The 19,507-nt window shown below is 43.0% G+C and overlaps 1 protein-coding gene across 1 annotated transcript; it reads left to right on the top strand.

Moving 5' to 3' along the window:
- Positions 1-957: 957 nt before the first annotated feature.
- On the top strand, positions 958-8,453 carry LOC106139998 (coiled-coil and C2 domain-containing protein 2A). Its single transcript, XM_013341514.2, has 12 exons — positions 958-1,518; positions 2,180-4,036; positions 4,148-4,338; positions 4,693-4,813; positions 5,010-5,175; positions 5,352-5,996; positions 6,131-6,326; positions 6,581-6,705; positions 7,076-7,153; positions 7,299-7,459; positions 7,766-7,883; positions 8,259-8,453. Exons 1-12 carry the CDS (start codon positions 1,106-1,108, stop codon positions 8,451-8,453), a joined length of 4,266 nt encoding a protein of 1,421 aa, XP_013196968.2. The 5' UTR covers positions 958-1,105.
- Positions 8,454-19,507: the final 11,054 nt, after the last annotated feature.

Raw genomic sequence — 19,507 nt, 5'->3', positions numbered from 1 at the left:
CAAAAGTCAAAGTCATGTTGACTGTTTTCTTTGACTATCGCGGTGTTGTGCACTCGGAATTCTTGCCGGAAGGTCAAACGGTAAATAAGGAATATTATTTGAGTGTTATGCGGCGTTTAAGAGAGCAAATCCGACGAAAAAGGCCAGATTTGTGGAAAGAAAATTCTTGGATTTTGCACCATGATAATGCACCTTCGCACAAGGCCATCATTGTGAACGAATTTTTAACCAAACACTCAACAAATACCATCGAGCAACCACCATATTCACCAGATATGGCTCCAGCCGACTTTTTTCTTTTTCCTAAACTCAAATTACCACTTCGTGGCACCCGTTTTCAATCGGTAGAAGACATAAAAGAGAATTCGCGGCGAGAACTGACCTCAATTCCGGAAACAGCGTTTAAAAAATGTTTTGATGATTGGATTATTCGTTGGCGTAAGTGTATCGTTTCTAAAGGAGCATATTTTGAAGGTGATAAAATAAATTTGGATGAATAACAAACAGTTTGTGTATTATTGATCTTTTCCTGCTACTTTCTTGACAGAGTAGTATAATAAATTATAATGCAAACTTGAAAAATCAATTGGTTTTCGTAAAGTATCTCATCCCTATTGACTATTACACTTAGTAACTGACGTGACAGACAACAAGTGTTGCTAGTTGTGCGTACTTTTGTCTTTTTTTGTTGTATTAAATCTCATTACCTATTTTAAATTTTATAAAATTCAAGGCTTTCCTGAGACTTTTCATTTTATGTTCTTTGCACGTTTCGAGGTAGATGTTAAATATTTCTGCTACATTTTTAAATCATTTCTATTTTACAAAAATTTAAATATGAAAATTTATATATATAAGTTTATAAGTACTTTTATATTATTTATAATTAGGTGTATACTCTAAGGTACATTCATGTCTGCACTGAATCATTGATTTTATACAAAGTGCAGATACTTTCCCGATTAACCCGCAGAAGTGAACGCATTTTAATTGTCATAGCAACGTTTGGCGGAACATTATAAATAATGACTAGGGAGTCTAGGGACGACAGTATACATTAGTATTATAGCGATAAATTTGGAGAATTTAATAACAATTGAAAAACATGAGTGAGCATATAGAGTTACAGTCTTTTAACGCTGATTCCACAAATGACAGTGATATTGAAGAATATCACGAGATAGATCAGGATGCCTGCCTCGGAACATCCCATCTTGCTGCGCACAGGGCTGTGTGTTCTGATAATAATATTAAGGGATATGATTTTTTTACTCAAAATAACGTTAAAATTGAAGGCAAAGTTATAGAAAAGAGGAAGAAACCAAAAAAGGAAAATATATCGAACATTATAGATTTAATTAGCTCAGAGTTAGCCTCCGTAGAAGTTCCATTGATAAAAAATGTTATACGCAAAGTGGAGAATATTGGAAATCAACAAAATAGTTGTTTGTCACCAGTTTCCAATATTAGAAATGTTTTTAAAGAGTCACATTCGCTAAGAGCATGTTCCAGTAATAGGTAAGTATAAGTTAACAGTAAATATCTACCTCTATCTTATTTTGTTTAATAGATAGATAAAAGCTTTGTTCACTATTACTTTACATTTGGTGTTTACATAAATAATATGCAATAACAAAGGTGATTGTGCAATGTGTATGCATGCACTATAAATCAAGATGGACAGTAAAAGCGTGCTGATTTAGCATAACGTCGCAGCACAACGCGACGCTGATGGTTCTGTCAGAATCTAGGTCCTCAGCGAAGAGATAAGAAGAGGAACTGAAAGAAATATTTTGGGGCGAAAGTCCTATAAAATTTGTCGTTGGCTTGAGTAAACAATGAAAGAAACGCGAAAGTTTAAATGAAATCGTAGGTTACGTATGATTTCTTTAAAACTTTCGCGTTGCATGATTATTGTGGTACCTAGAGATGCGCGCGAACGTATGTACCGTTTGCATACATTCATAAATAAATATGAATTCACATTCACAAGTATCAGTTAAATTTGAAAATTTACACAGTTACAAGAAATAGAACATAGAAATAAAAGAATTAAATCATTTGCAATGGCGGACTTGTCCCACGAAGGGATTTCTTCCAGTCAACCGACAAACTGTCAAATTAGTGGTAATTACGTAATTAGGTTTCTCGTAAATATAGAATGTTTATTTATTTTCAGGTATAGAAATAATATTTATAAAGTAAATATAAGCCCGATATTCCCCAGAGTTATTGAAAATGTTGCTACTAGAGCAGATGGGATCCTTGTACAATATGTTGATCCAACTATGTTTAAAGATTTCATTGAAACCAATGAAAGCAAAGAAAGCAAAGAAAGCAAAGAAGCTTCTCAATTCTTGGATATAGCAGTCAAGAATTTGAGATTCAAGCATCATCATAGTTTTTCTCTGGAAAAGTTTCTTTGCCTTAAACTCGTTGATGTATATAATGAGTATACTTTAAAACAAAAATTCATTAAAGATATATTGAGAGATGTTAGAGTAAACAGGGAAACGAGAAATAACTTGAAAGAGAGTCTCCTCAAAGTACGCCCTAAGAATAAAGATGATTTAAGATTTGATCAAACGATTAGAAAATATACGGAAAAATTAATTCAATTGAAAGAAAAATATATTGAAGCTTTAAAACAGAAAGATGAGTTAATACACAATATGATGGCATTATGGGCGGATATAGAAATGGTACGAGAAAGGTCAGGGTGTATTACTACATCGTACGTATTAGATGTTACAACTAGAACTATGGATGATAAGAAATTTGAAGATGAATGGGATAAAGTGTTTAACACAGAATTTACTGATTTAGTATCTAAGATAGAATATGAGTACATTACAAAATATCTAGAGTATAAAGAAATGAAAAATGGCCAGAACAATGAACTTTTGCAGACACAAAAATTTATTAAGCCAAAGCTGGAAATACATGAAGATTCTTTAAAGGAGCAAGTTGAAGATTTAGTTAATGACATAGTTACAAAAGGGTCAATCAATGTTATTCTAAAAAGCGATGACAATATTTTGTCGAAAATTGGTAAACATAGAAAAAATAATTTGATACATAAATATCGCTTTCAAATTATGGTCGATGAAACCTTTGTTTGTGATTCTGAAAATGATACGTTTGCCAATAATATTAATGATGAAGTAGAATTCAACGAGTCATTTTCAATTCAAATTTTGCCACATAACAGAATTTTAATGATCGTATTATTTGAGGATAGTGAGCAAGTTTCGTTTATTAAGAAGGATTTGGTAAATATAAGAAAAAACTATCAGAATACCGATTTTATTGCAGAACAATTTGTTTACAGTAATATTGTTGAACCGACAATGAATTGTATAGGCAGTGGATATAACATTAAAGAAATAATGAAAATTAATAAAGTTAAACTAAAAAGTAAGAATTTGTTCGAAGGTAATATGTACACTACATGTGAAATTAGTTTTAAAATAGGATGGAATCATAAACTTAAAAATAATGAAAATATTAAATCATCAATGGAAATCGAAAGATGTCTTAAAAGAATGTTGCATGGTATAGACAAACCAAATGTTGCGACACTACTAGACATATTGACGCAAATGTATGGAAGAGATGTAGAAAATGATGATATAGTTCTAGATATGTTGAAAAAATTGTGTAAACCAACCATGAATAATGAAAAAGATTTATTTCCTCTGCCAGACAAAAACAGTCACGAGTTCATAAGATTCAAATTGCTACATCTCCGCAATGCTGGAAGATTTACTAATGTTGAAAATAAGATTGTTCCTCTTCATGGAAGTCAAATATCAACGGATCAACTGAAATGTCTTCAACAGAGTGACGAAAAAGATTTCGACATTGAATATATCAATAGTAAATATTTAGAGACGGATCCCATAGAATTGCAAAGGTTCATAGGTGCTAAATATGTACAAAAATTGAATAAGAATATGTTGAGGAATTTGAATGAGCATCTGCTAAAGAAAACTCATAAAGATGTCGTGCGTGATTTCAAGGATTTGAGTTTGAGGTGCGTATGTCAGTGGTATAAAGTCCGTTTTTGAAAAAAGTTGCTTGAGTGCTTCTTCTAGGAATAGTATTATATATGTACAGGATGTTTGTAATATTAATTTTGTTTTAGAAGTTTCTTTTCGAACAAAACGAGTTTGACATCCTTAGCGACCATGTCCGGCGCCACCAAGCAGCAACTGTTGTTGGAATCCCTGGGCACGGAGCAGGAGATTCAGGTGACAGTCCTCAAGGCGTTCAATCTGCTCGACCGCAAGGAGGATATAATTACCGAGGATGACGACGATGCCGATCGAATAGCTGGTAAGAAAATATTATAAATGTAGCAATCTGTAGCTTCACTTGATCACCACACTTGACCTGGTGGCCATTTGCGAAACTATGAAGTATTATGTATTAGCCAAATGTTGTAATTCCAGAGACGGGAATTGATATGATAACTATAAAATAAAAATCATCCAATTTCTTAGATTCCGCAGTCAGATTCTTTCCTACTTCCATATCATCGGTTACGCAGATTATACGTTCTAATGCTTCAATTTACATTTTCACAAGTTCACAAACTTCCAGTCACATTTTACTTTTATCTTAGTCAAATAGAAACCAAAAAATAATGTTGTCGCATGATATTATTATTTACGATACAGTTATCCACAGGTTACAAAGTGCGTTCCTTACGACCGATGGTGCGCGTGAGTTACCGGGGCGAGTGCGCGCAGACCGCCGCAGCGGTGGGCTGCCATCCCACCTGGAACCAGACAATCAAAATTAAGGCTAAGTAATGTTCAATCTTACGTCGCTTTACTTACACCACGGCGTGGCCAGGGCTGGACGTTGTTTCGAATGCAATGGAAGTTAATTAGTTAGAGAGTGGTCCACTGAGTAACAGTGAAAACACTCTTTCGTATGTGCACTTTCACTATACATACTACTTTTTTCTGTTTATCGCGATAAAATCTTTCATTCTCTTTTAGACCAGAACCTCTCTCAAGCCTATACGTGAACGTTTACGACGTGTACAAATCCATCGTCCGTGAAGGCCACAGCGGTGACGGGCGCGGCACGGTCCATTACAGATACCACCACAAGTGGCTCGGCACATTGCAGATACCGCTGTATTCAGTGCTCAGCATGGGCGTAGTGAGTTACCATGCCATCCTATTGTAAATACTCCCTTAGATATATGGAATGATTACATAATAGTTTAAGCGTAAGAATTGCTAATAATGTTGGAGTTTTAATGCCATACACATTTCATTAACATTTCAAACTTTTTTGACAAAAGTGTTTTGAACGTAGCTTTGCATTTTTTCTAGCTCCGTGGGACTTTTAAACTGTCTTCTCCGCCACTTCTGTTTGGATACGAGTCACCTACAGAAACACCTGAAACTCACTCCCTGATCCCAGGAGTGACGCAACTGCTGAAAAAGAACATGTCTTTTATATCACTGCAAATAACCTCCCCTCTATCCAACTTGGGAGGACCACAGGGCTACAACCAGCCAGTGCCAAGTGGGCCAGATGACGACTACTTAATAAAACATTTGAATAATTTCGTCACTGAATATGTTAATACTTTTCCTTTAAGAAATATTTCGCTTACGTTTATAGACAGTTCAGGAAAGAACAAATGCGTGACGCAGTTCTTACAGCCGATACCTCTACCGGATTATGACTTTTTCCCAAAGAACCCAAAGAAAATCGGTTCGGCATTGTCCAAGAGTTCTGGGTTTTCTGGTTCCTCATGTAAAAGTAATGTCGGGAGCAGATTTGATGTGGATCTGGAAAAGGGACCCAGCCCGACAATCAACGAGGAGGAGTCCATCTACAGCGCACGTGAAGGCAGCTGGCGAGGAGTCGAGAGTCAGCTGACGAAGCTGGTCGACGCGGCCGCCAGATACGTGGCGCTGATACCAACCTACCAGCCGGTAGAAACTCATGCTGTTACTTTGTCGGGTTTGGTGAGCATGCAGCTTGACTACTTTAGTATTTAATGAAACAGGAACTCTAATTGAACAGTCTCTTCTATTTAAGAAGATACTCTGTGATAGTACCAACGATTTCATTCTTAGATTGTATCGTGTTGATGGTTCAGGAGCTGCTCCGAGTGGTGCACGGCTCGCCACTGGACCACAGCCTGCTGCTAGCGAGCTACTTCCTGTACCTGGGGCTGCGCTGCTGGGTGGCGGTGGGGCGCGGCCTGCCGCGGGCGCGCTGCAGCGGCGTGCTCACCGCCCGCCACCTGCGCTCCAGGCGGATCGTCCTCACTACTGATCAACTTTTCAAAAAAGGTTCGTTGTCGTTTCATACGAGTATGTCTTGAGTTCAATGAAATTGATGTGTTGACTTAGTACTAACTGTACAAACTCTGCACAAGAATGGCCGTGGATGAGGTCATAAATTGCTACTCACCTTTAGACAGTCATGTCAAGAGACGATGAAAGAAATATATTGTTATATTACCTAATTAATATAATTTTTATTTACCTACGCTTAAGCGTAGGTAATTAAAATATTTACTTTTATATTTTTTTTTTAATTTGAGGTCTTTTCAACAAGAGCGATGGCTATTTGTGGAATGTACACGACGCGAGCACAGGAGAACACTACGAACTCAGAGATGTGAGCTGTCCGTTGAAAACTGTTGATTTTGTGTTTAACAATGAAAACGTAAGGTTCCAAATAGTTTATTACATCGGCATATCGAAATACCATAGGGTAGGGACCACACCTTAATTACCGCCGCCTCTCTTTCTCCAACGTCTGCGTGTCCGCCTACCGTCACCACCAAATCAAACTGATCCCATGCAAGCAGTGTTGCCAGGTCACCAAATGTATGGTTGACTGTATGTATGGTTGTATGTATCTAAATATATTAATCGTAAATTATGAAATATAGTCGGAACTATTATCCGGGCGAGTCGGAAACTTTCTAAGAGCATGTCTTTGTTATTGAATTTAAAAATGAGATTTTCGTAGACTTCATCCCCTGTGCAATAATTTTGTTGTGGTACACAGACTTAAGTGTAGGTATTTACAGATCTGGGTGAATGTTCAATCATCTCAAGACTGTGAAAACATGTCTTTTGATTTCGAGAAGTCTTCTGACTGGAACGCAGTAAGTTTATTACGTTTATTCTTATCATATTAATTGACAACAGATTTAATAACAACTCATGTTTGAACTGATCATATATAATCAATATGCAAGTTATAAAAAGATTAACATTTGGTATTAAAGCAGTAGCTTCTTTTTGTTTTAGGTGTTTGATAGAAAGGTATTCGTGATGAAGCAGCCGGTGGTGACGGACGCGGCGCTGTACTCGGCGCCGGGCGACGCGGCGCGGCTGCGGCTGGCGCTGGAGAGCGCCATCCGCGGGAAGCTGCACAAGTGGCGCCCGCGCGTGAAGACTGTCTGGAACAGGCGAGCCTACACATATCTGTTATCTTTGTGTTTCCGGTTGCACGCTCCACTGGTATGATTCTGGACCGACTCCTCAGAATCTATGTACTCTCATATATACTGAATAATAAATTAGTAAAGTCGTACAACACGAACTAGGAGCTTGCGTAGACTGGACTATGGATTCGGCTTGGCGAAGCTTTGTGGAGCGAGTTCATGAAGGTGAAGACATCGCCTTTGTAGTGCGGTTCAATCTGCCGTAACCGTATCTTAATTCTGACAAGGTATCAGATTTTTACTTAAATATTTTCTTTGCTTTACGAATAGGTACTGCAGTGGGTTGCTTCGCGAACAATTGTCGGCCTGGGAGTACTGGAGTTTCAATCCCGGCGAGCCGCGCCCTGGGCTCGGCCACAAGATGAAGCAGATGATGGCTACATACCGGGTATGAGCTGCTAATCAGCATGTGTCAAACTATTGCATCGCATTTAAACGATACAGATTTAGAAAAGTTTTAAGATTTAAGAAGCCGGCTGGCTACTTTTGTGAGTGATAAATAAAAACTTATCACAGTTTAAAATCGCGTTCTACTTTTATAATATCGTATAGTACAAGAACAAATTATAACATTACAATATAATTACCTACCCATAAGTATTACTATGACATGACCGCGCGGGAGATTTCCTCCCTTTGGCGGAGGCATCACCACAGTGTTGCTTGGTATAAAGTTCTTTTTTATATAATGTGTTTGTCGTACAATTATTTATTTATCATTTTACATCATGATGATGAATGGTCGGTTTACCTATTTTTCCAGATGTTCGGGTTTCCGCTGAACATGAGCTACATGAACACGAAAACCGTCATATCCGCGGTGAAGTCGACCAGACTACACGTGTACGACGACCCCAACGCTGAATTCGCTTTAGCAGTTGAAGTGTACACGTATCCTAATAATGTCGTTAGCTTGTGGGTATTTCTGGCGTGCATCACGAGAATTTTAAGTGATTAATAAACAGTTTGACATCGATTTGGTTATCTTTTTGACTTTCCACACTTTTACAAATTATTAAAACTGTTACCAAATTATGAATGAATGAATGTATTTTCCCTTCCACAGAGGGCGATGGGGTCGTCACGTCCTTATTTTGCTTATTATTAATTTTTTTAAACAGAGTGTCTGGTAGAACACTTTTCATATTAAGGACACAACATGACAAAATCATTAATCACAGCTTCGCTCACGGAAACGCAAATCTTACCTAAACAGTATTTTCCTGGATGACATTATTATATCTGGATGGTCCCAATCGGAAAGACAACGAGCGTAGCGTAATCAGCTGCGCGTAGACTAGACAGGTAGGTACTTACAAACTACGGCGTAATTTGGTACGACGCAAGGTAATAACAGTCATAAATAAAGGAGATGGCCCAAAACTGCCCTAGGAACGTATACATAAATGTTATTCTCCTATAATACTAAAATATTAATTTATATAATTATCTCATATTAATTTTTTTACTAGAACTTGTGAAAATGATTTTCTGTAATAAAAGATTCTTAATCTTATTTCACTTCCTTTCATGGCTTCTTTTACAACAACGAGTTAAGTGTTGCCATTTCAAAGTTTTCATTAACTTCCTGTACGAGTACAGATTTCGATTTCATCGATATTTATGAATATGTACAGTATATACGCTTAGTAAGAAGCGTTATTTTGGGACCGCTTCAATATGTTTAGGTATATTTAATAACAATTTATATATTTTACTTTAAAAGTAATTTTTTGCTGTACATTTGGAATTGATTGTGTTACTTAAATCGATTACTAAAACACACACAAAAATCACAGGACTAGGGGAAAACAGCGCGAAATATGAACAGACAATGAACAAAATTTTGGTTCCATTTCAATAGATGGCTCTGTTGCAAAATAAAACGCGATTTGGATATACAATTCTAACAAGTAATAGGAAAAAAAATTCCCGGGGGTTAGGTCAACCTCGGCGCGCGCTTTCCTTATCACTATTTCACAAATCAATGGGTACAAGCAAACTACTGTATTCCGTCTTTATAGAGATCAGCCCAAAGGATCAGTCTTGTTTTGTTTTGTTCTCTGGTTTTGTGTGTAGACTTTGACATTGCCTGAGTTTTTTTTGTTTTTTTTTTATCTCGTCTTATTGACGAGGCGAAGGGCTCTCTCTAGACTAGCTCATGCAGCCAAGTCTTTAGTAGAGTATGAATTACACAAAAATTGGTTCAAATCCAGTAAAAAAAATTGATTCGCAAAACTAATGATTAGCAACGTAATCAATGACCTAGTTTTATCGCTAGGTACCTACGTACGCGCCGCTTTGAGCCGAAACGTAGTATTCCCGCCCTTCCCTCCGAGTACCCTGCACGCCCCGCCCGACGCCTGCCACTGCCAGACAATTAGTTGCCCACACGCATCAATCGCGGGAGCAATGTGTGTAGAGTAAATTTTTCGTGTAACTACCGCGATCTAACGAACGTACGCCATATCGTAGGTATTCTTCGCGAAAGTAGTTTGAATTAAAGAGTATGTAATCACTATGTGTTCTAATGTATATTTTTAAATTTTACACGAAACGCGTGCAGATTGCTGTCAAATCCCACGCATCCTCAGTCGGGTCAAATTGTGTTTTGACGACTAAAATGCCTACAGGTTTAGTTATTCCCGATAACCACTTCTGTTTTTTGACGGTCTTTGGAAAAAGTATGAAGAGAAATTGCAACTGATGGATCTAGCTTTGTCAATGAAAATTTTCGTAATTAGTTATGGTAGGAGTCCAGCGGTCAACGAACTTCGCCGCCCGGCATATGTAAGTACATACCTGTCTAGTTTACGCGCAGCTGATTACGGGACTATCTAAAGAAAATTTTCTTGAATAGATTTAAACAGAGCTCATACAGATAGACTGTATATAAAAAACAGAGCTCATTTATTAGATTTTTAAAGAGTTTTTTGTAATAGTTTCGACACCTAAAACCAAAACTTAACCAAATTATTTTAATACACCCAATTTTTATAGGCACAGCAACGCAACCGACGGAGAAAGAGTCCTAGCGCACACTCAACTCTTATGAATATATTAAATAAACAGCACTCAAAATATGCCGGTGGGTGACACGCGACATAAATCGATTTGAAGATTAAAAAGATCGAGAATTTCGATATTCGTCACTAGATGGCACTGCAGCCAAAGTAACACGCGGTGTGGTTTCACGTCCAATACAATCTAAAGAAACGCAATTGCCCGGGGGGGCGGGTTAGGTTAACGGCGGGTTAGGTTAACGGCGGGTTAGGTTAACGGCGGGTTAGGTTAACGGCGGGTTAGGTTAACGGCGGGTTAGGTTAACGGCGGGTTAGGTTAACGGCGGGTTAGGTTAACGGCGGGTTAGGTTAACGGCGGGTTAGGTTAACGGCGGGTTAGGTTAACGGCGGGTTAGGTTAACGGCGGGTTAGGTTAACGGCGGGTTAGGTTAACGGCGGGTTAGGTTAACGGCGGGTTAGGTTAACGGCGGGTTAGGTTAACGGCGGGTTAGGTTAACGGCGGGTTAGGTTAACGGCGGGTTAGGTTAACGGCGGGTTAGGTTAACGGCGGGTTAGGTTAACGGCGGGTTAGGTTAACGGCGGGTTAGGTTAACGGCGGGTTAGGTTAACGGCGGGTTAGGTTAACGGCGGGTTAGGTTAACGGCGGGTTAGGTTAACGGCGGGTTAGGTTAACGGCGGGTTAGGTTAACGGCGGGTTAGGTTAACGGCGGGTTAGGTTAACGGCGGGTTAGGTTAACGGCGGGTTAGGTTAACGGCGGGTTAGGTTAACGGCGGGTTAGGTTAACGGCGGGTTAGGTTAACGGCGGGTTAGGTTAACGGCGGGTTAGGTTAACGGCGGGTTAGGTTAACGGCGGGTTAGGTTAACGGCGGGTTAGGTTAACGGCGGGTTAGGTTAACGGCGGGTTAGGTTAACGGCGGGTTAGGTTAACGGCGGGTTAGGTTAACGGCGGGTTAGGTTAACGGCGGGTTAGGTTAACGGCGGGTTAGGTTAACGGCGGGTTAGGTTAACGGCGGGTTAGGTTAACGGCGGGTTAGGTTAACGGCGGGTTAGGTTAACGGCGGGTTAGGTTAACGGCGGGTTAGGTTAACGGCGGGTTAGGTTAACGGCGGGTTAGGTTAACGGCGGGTTAGGTTAACGGCGGGTTAGGTTAACGGCGGGTTAGGTTAACGGCGGGTTAGGTTAACGGCGGGTTAGGTTAACGGCGGGTTAGGTTAACGGCGGGTTAGGTTAACGGCGGGTTAGGTTAACGGCGGGTTAGGTTAACGGCGGGTTAGGTTAACGGCGGGTTAGGTTAACGGCGGGTTAGGTTAACGGCGGGTTAGGTTAACGGCGGGTTAGGTTAACGGCGGGTTAGGTTAACGGCGGGTTAGGTTAACGGCGGGTTAGGTTAACGGCGGGTTAGGTTAACGGCGGGTTAGGTTAACGGCGGGTTAGGTTAACGGCGGGTTAGGTTAACGGCGGGTTAGGTTAACGGCGGGTTAGGTTAACGGCGGGTTAGGTTAACGGCGGGTTAGGTTAACGGCGGGTTAGGTTAACGGCGGGTTAGGTTAACGGCGGGTTAGGTTAACGGCGGGTTAGGTTAACGGCGGGTTAGGTTAACGGCGGGTTAGGTTAACGGCGGGTTAGGTTAACGGCGGGTTAGGTTAACGGCGGGTTAGGTTAACGGCGGGTTAGGTTAACGGCGGGTTAGGTTAACGGCGGGTTAGGTTAACGGCGGGTTAGGTTAACGGCGGGTTAGGTTAACGGCGGGTTAGGTTAACGGCGGGTTAGGTTAACGGCGGGTTAGGTTAACGGCGGGTTAGGTTAACGGCGGGTTAGGTTAACGGCGGGTTAGGTTAACGGCGGGTTAGGTTAACGGCGGGTTAGGTTAACGGCGGGTTAGGTTAACGGCGGGTTAGGTTAACGGCGGGTTAGGTTAACGGCGGGTTAGGTTAACGGCGGGTTAGGTTAACGGCGGGTTAGGTTAACGGCGGGTTAGGTTAACGGCGGGTTAGGTTAACGGCGGGTTAGGTTAACGGCGGGTTAGGTTAACGGCGGGTTAGGTTAACGGCGGGTTAGGTTAACGGCGGGTTAGGTTAACGGCGGGTTAGGTTAACGGCGGGTTAGGTTAACGGCGGGTTAGGTTAACGGCGGGTTAGGTTAACGGCGGGTTAGGTTAACGGCGGGTTAGGTTAACGGCGGGTTAGGTTAACGGCGGGTTAGGTTAACGGCGGGTTAGGTTAACGGCGGGTTAGGTTAACGGCGGGTTAGGTTAACGGCGGGTTAGGTTAACGGCGGGTTAGGTTAACGGCGGGTTAGGTTAACGGCGGGTTAGGTTAACGGCGGGTTAGGTTAACGGCGGGTTAGGTTAACGGCGGGTTAGGTTAACGGCGGGTTAGGTTAACGGCGGGTTAGGTTAACGGCGGGTTAGGTTAACGGCGGGTTAGGTTAACGGCGGGTTAGGTTAACGGCGGGTTAGGTTAACGGCGGGTTAGGTTAACGGCGGGTTAGGTTAACGGCGGGTTAGGTTAACGGCGGGTTAGGTTAACGGCGGGTTAGGTTAACGGCGGGTTAGGTTAACGGCGGGTTAGGTTAACGGCGGGTTAGGTTAACGGCGGGTTAGGTTAACGGCGGGTTAGGTTAACGGCGGGTTAGGTTAACGGCGGGTTAGGTTAACGGCGGGTTAGGTTAACGGCGGGTTAGGTTAACGGCGGGTTAGGTTAACGGCGGGTTAGGTTAACGGCGGGTTAGGTTAACGGCGGGTTAGGTTAACGGCGGGTTAGGTTAACGGCGGGTTAGGTTAACGGCGGGTTAGGTTAACGGCGGGTTAGGTTAACGGCGGGTTAGGTTAACGGCGGGTTAGGTTAACGGCGGGTTAGGTTAACGGCGGGTTAGGTTAACGGCGGGTTAGGTTAACGGCGGGTTAGGTTAACGGCGGGTTAGGTTAACGGCGGGTTAGGTTAACGGCGGGTTAGGTTAACGGCGGGTTAGGTTAACGGCGGGTTAGGTTAACGGCGGGTTAGGTTAACGGCGGGTTAGGTTAACGGCGGGTTAGGTTAACGGCGGGTTAGGTTAACGGCGGGTTAGGTTAACGGCGGGTTAGGTTAACGGCGGGTTAGGTTAACGGCGGGTTAGGTTAACGGCGGGTTAGGTTAACGGCGGGTTAGGTTAACGGCGGGTTAGGTTAACGGCGGGTTAGGTTAACGGCGGGTTAGGTTAACGGCGGGTTAGGTTAACGGCGGGTTAGGTTAACGGCGGGTTAGGTTAACGGCGGGTTAGGTTAACGGCGGGTTAGGTTAACGGCGGGTTAGGTTAACGGCGGGTTAGGTTAACGGCGGGTTAGGTTAACGGCGGGTTAGGTTAACGGCGGGTTAGGTTAACGGCGGGTTAGGTTAACGGCGGGTTAGGTTAACGGCGGGTTAGGTTAACGGCGGGTTAGGTTAACGGCGGGTTAGGTTAACGGCGGGTTAGGTTAACGGCGGGTTAGGTTAACGGCGGGTTAGGTTAACGGCGGGTTAGGTTAACGGCGGGTTAGGTTAACGGCGGGTTAGGTTAACGGCGGGTTAGGTTAACGGCGGGTTAGGTTAACGGCGGGTTAGGTTAACGGCGGGTTAGGTTAACGGCGGGTTAGGTTAACGGCGGGTTAGGTTAACGGCGGGTTAGGTTAACGGCGGGTTAGGTTAACGGCGGGTTAGGTTAACGGCGGGTTAGGTTAACGGCGGGTTAGGTTAACGGCGGGTTAGGTTAACGGCGGGTTAGGTTAACGGCGGGTTAGGTTAACGGCGGGTTAGGTTAACGGCGGGTTAGGTTAACGGCGGGTTAGGTTAACGGCGGGTTAGGTTAACGGCGGGTTAGGTTAACGGCGGGTTAGGTTAACGGCGGGTTAGGTTAACGGCGGGTTAGGTTAACGGCGGGTTAGGTTAACGGCGGGTTAGGTTAACGGCGGGTTAGGTTAACGGCGGGTTAGGTTAACGGCGGGTTAGGTTAACGGCGGGTTAGGTTAACGGCGGGTTAGGTTAACGGCGGGTTAGGTTAACGGCGGGTTAGGTTAACGGCGGGTTAGGTTAACGGCGGGTTAGGTTAACGGCGGGTTAGGTTAACGGCGGGTTAGGTTAACGGCGGGTTAGGTTAACGGCGGGTTAGGTTAACGGCGGGTTAGGTTAACGGCGGGTTAGGTTAACGGCGGGTTAGGTTAACGGCGGGTTAGGTTAACGGCGGGTTAGGTTAACGGCGGGTTAGGTTAACGGCGGGTTAGGTTAACGGCGGGTTAGGTTAACGGCGGGTTAGGTTAACGGCGGGTTAGGTTAACGGCGGGTTAGGTTAACGGCGGGTTAGGTTAACGGCGGGTTAGGTTAACGGCGGGTTAGGTTAACGGCGGGTTAGGTTAACGGCGGGTTAGGTTAACGGCGGGTTAGGTTAACGGCGGGTTAGGTTAACGGCGGGTTAGGTTAACGGCGGGTTAGGTTAACGGCGGGTTAGGTTAACGGCGGGTTAGGTTAACGGCGGGTTAGGTTAACGGCGGGTTAGGTTAACGGCGGGTTAGGTTAACGGCGGGTTAGGTTAACGGCGGGTTAGGTTAACGGCGGGTTAGGTTAACGGCGGGTTAGGTTAACGGCGGGTTAGGTTAACGGCGGGTTAGGTTAACGGCGGGTTAGGTTAACGGCGGGTTAGGTTAACGGCGGGTTAGGTTAACGGCGGGTTAGGTTAACGGCGGGTTAGGTTAACGGCGGGTTAGGTTAACGGCGGGTTAGGTTAACGGCGGGTTAGGTTAACGGCGGGTTAGGTTAACGGCGGGTTAGGTTAACGGCGGGTTAGGTTAACGGCGGGTTAGGTTAACGGCGGGTTAGGTTAACGGCGGGTTAGGTTAACGGCGGGTTAGGTTAACGGCGGGTTAGGTTAACGGCGGGTTAGGTTAACGGCGGGTTAGGTTAACGGCGGGTTAGGTTAACGGCGGGTTAGGTTAACGGCGGGTTAGGTTAACGGCGGGTTAGGTTAACGGCGGGTTAGGTTAACGGCGGGTTAGGTTAACGGCGGGTTAGGTTAACGGCGGGTTAGGTTAACGGCGGGTTAGGTTAACGGCGGGTTAGGTTAACGGCGGGTTAGGTTAACGGCGGGTTAGGTTAACGGCGGGTTAGGTTAACGGCGGGTTAGGTTAACGGCGGGTTAGGTTAACGGCGGGTTAGGTTAACGGCGGGTTAGGTTAACGGCGGGTTAGGTTAACGGCGGGTTTTTTTTTTTTTTTTTTTTTTTTTAGTTTTCCCCCGGGTGTTACACCACACCCAGGGGGAGTTTATTGCAGTATCTCTCTATTGTATGACAGAGACATTTTCAGACAATATTGTTTACATTTTCTATGATAAAACTATGCCTTAACCTATTACCTCATCTAGTCTGCTCTATATTCGTACAGTTGATAGGTTGTTACTTACTCTCTTATACATTCAGCATAGTATAATATTGCCAATTTCTACACATAAAAACATTTTAAAATTAAAATTCTTTACATTTAAACACTTGAAGCAATGTAATATTTATTCCTAATAACAATTTATTTCTACGTCTTGCTCACTTTAATGTCCCGTCTTTATTCTTATACTTTATTTAATAATTATTGCTAAACATATTGTTAATAGTCAAGTTTATATTCCTAAATATAGACGATACTGCTTAAAAATAACAGAACTTTTTGTTAATCACATCTATTTGTGAATCTGTTGTTAAATTAGCATGATTTGCTATCCTTATAACGCTGTAATTTTTTATACCAGCGGGTACTTGTCAAAAAAATAATTTTTACCAAACTACCGTCTTATATGCATACAGGGTAGTCACAATTTATAATTACCCTACTTTAAATAATCAATAACAAGTCAAGTTTTTCAATACCTGCAGGGTACTTGTCAAAAAATTTTTAACTAAACTACCGTCTTTTAAACCTAATACAGGGTAGTCACAACTTATAATTATCTTACTTTAATAAACAATAACAAGTCAAATTTTAAAACATAAAAACCTATTACTACTTAACCGCTAAAACCGCCATTTAAAAACCTTTAAAATTAAACAACTATAATATTGCGTGTTTTTCGCACCTCGCGTGTTTTCGTGCCAGCGAATAACAATTATTCGCTGACATGGAGCCACCTGTGCACTGTTGTTTACGTGTGAACCGAGCCCCGGTTTTCCCGCACGTGTCGCAGCATGCCGAACATAATTGCCTACTTAATGACGCAAGTCCATCAACTCAGCAATCAGAGTGCCGCGGCACGGCCGGGAATCCAAAGAACCCAAGTTCACACGTACGCAATTCTGGATCTGGCGAGAGCCTCCCACCTTTGCCTGACCTGACACGCAGAGCTGAAGGCGTTGTGATTGTCACTTACCGCACTTCGGTCTGCCCGGCAGTTCAGGCACGATGGGACGGCTCCCGCCATCCAGCTCTCACACACCGCCCTCTGGTGCTCCCCACCGCAATGGCTGCACCTTTCAGCTTTTTCCCTGCAGTGGCGCCTGCCGTGGCCGTAGCCCAGGCACATCGAGCATTGGACCAGGGGAGAATAGTCCTCCACCTGGATCCGCTGCATATCGATGCGCACCGAGCCAGCATCGACCACGGCACGCCACATCTTGGAGGGGACGCTCAGGACTAGGTGCTCCAGCAACTGGTTTCGAGCCCTCTTCCTAAATCTAAACACAATTGTTTTGTCTTCTTCCTCTAGCTCCTTAAATATCCTATTGTTCTGTTGAATTAGTTTTTCCAGGATCTCCTCGTTTTTGTTTTGCTTAATGACATTTTTAAGAATAATTAGGGGGTTTTTATTTTCTACGTCCCTTGCTTCCAGTTTGGCTGTATTGTTAATTCTCTTTTTCAGTTTCTCTCTTCCTTCTCTTGTCTTACAGCCTATGATCAGCTTTCTGTCTTTAGTTTTCCTTACTTTCTCTATCCTGACCCAGTCCCCGCCTTCTCCCGCCACTTCTCTTATTTGCTCCAGCACCTCGTCACCTGTTTCCACTCCTGCCTTGTCGTTGACAATAACGGAGTGGTAGGTGACGGGTGGTTCCCTCACATTGGCGACGACCTGTGAATAGGTTCGGGACTGCGCTCCTGTTCCTGTTCCCGATTCTGCCCGATGGTTAATGGCCTCTTTCAGGTCCCGTAAGGTCCTTGAATTCTCGTCTAAACGGTCAGTCAAAACCTTCAGGTAACTCTTTATATCACCTACATTCTCTTCCTCTTGAGGAGGAGGGGATGTCTGCGTTCTCACGCATGGGTTTTGACCTGGTGTGAAGTTTTTCAATTCCTGATAGATGGCCAGGTCACACACCAGGTCGTCCACCGCTTTTAACTTCTGAATGACAGAATCTTTGGTCGTTCTCTTTAAACGCAGCGCCGTTTCGACCTCGTTGATGGCAGCCTCCAAGAGGCCTCTAATATTGCCGCCCAACCTGTCCCGATCGTCATCGCTCAGGATCTTCCTTCTGTTCTCCTCTCTTAATAGCGGGGTTTTCGGGAAGTGCTGTACGAACCTACTCCTAGTTATAGGGGTAGCCCATTCCGTCGGTGGTGCCCTGGGAGGGGAGTCCGTGATGGTGGAATCACTCGATAGTTGAGTGGGAGAAATCGTGTTATCATCATAGTAGGAAAGTGTCTTTTTAAAAGACACGGTCTTTGGCGTAGGGTTAGGAGTCATGATTTAAAATGTAAATTTGTAAAAGTTGTAAAATACAGGAAAAAATACAATATAGTATAGCTAAAATGGGAACTAAAATATAGGAGAAGGCAAAACGCCAGTCAATTTTACTTAAAAACTTAACACTAATGGACTAGACAAGAGTAAAATACGGGATAATTGTTCGTGTCGGAGGGTCTAAGAATAATGCACTGCACTTACTTTTTATTTAAAGTCACTTCGCACAGGCACGTGGTCTGGCTCGTGAAAATTGCGTCAATCACCTCGGTCTGGAGCCACTGACCCTATCCTGATAAGCACACCGTGTCACTGTCCACTAGATTATATTTTTCACAATTTTTCTGAATTTTTAAAACTATTTTAAAAATATTTTTTTGCAATTAATTTGAGGAGCGCATCAGAGCACGTCCGTACTCGACGAGCGCTCGGAGCAGACTGTTAACGGCGGGTTAGGTTAGGTTAGGTTAGGTTAGGTTAGGTTAGGTTAGGTTAGGTTAGGTTAGGTTAGGTTAGGTTAGGTTAGGTTAGGTTAGGTTAGGTTTTTTTTTTTTTTTTTTTTTTATATGCTAAAATTTACTTGTTAAGAACAAATTTGTAAGATTGGGTATACTATATGTTTGTGTCGAGAGAGTAGCGTTGATGGGCATCTGCTATTTGATACAGATGCCACGTCGTCGCTATAAAAAATTTTGAGCTATATTGTTTGTATTACTAGGTGCCGTTGATCCGTTTTAAGTGATTTACTATATGGTTTATATGTTCTACTAAATATTTTATGGCGTCTTCAGATTTGTGTACAGTGTTCATGTTAAATGGTTCTAAGTTTTTATTAAGGCATGTCATTATATATTTTTCTCGGTGACTACGGAATATTGGGCAGGATTTGAGAAGGTGGTGGACGTCCTGAGGAGTCGCGTCGTCGCAAGGACAACGATCGTCCTCAGTGATTTTATACTTGTGTAGGTATGTCTTATGATATCCATGTCCTGATAAAATTTGAGTGACGGAGAACGAGGGTTTGATGTACTGTCGGAATTGGGCTATTGCAAAGATAGATGGGAAGAAGGTTTTTGTTACAGACCCTTGTGGGGCCGACTCGTATTCGCACTGCCAAGCGTCCAGAGTGCGCTGGCGCAGGAGTCGCTTGGCGTGTGAGAGCGGGAAGTGATTTAGCAGAGTTGCGGTTTTCTTCTCAGCGGCCTCCTTAGCCGCAGCATCTGCTATCTCATTTCCCACTATGCCAACATGAGCCTTGGACCAGACGAATTTAACTATAATATGGATGGAGGAGAGAAAGGAGATGAGGTGGTGGATTTGG

This window comes from Amyelois transitella, chromosome 11, assembly GCF_032362555.1.
Source record: "Amyelois transitella isolate CPQ chromosome 11, ilAmyTran1.1, whole genome shotgun sequence".
In the NCBI taxonomy this organism is placed as follows: Eukaryota; Metazoa; Arthropoda; class Insecta; order Lepidoptera; family Pyralidae; genus Amyelois; species Amyelois transitella.
The sequence above is the reverse complement of the archived record's forward strand: the minus strand, read 5'-3'. Positions and strand labels throughout refer to the sequence as shown.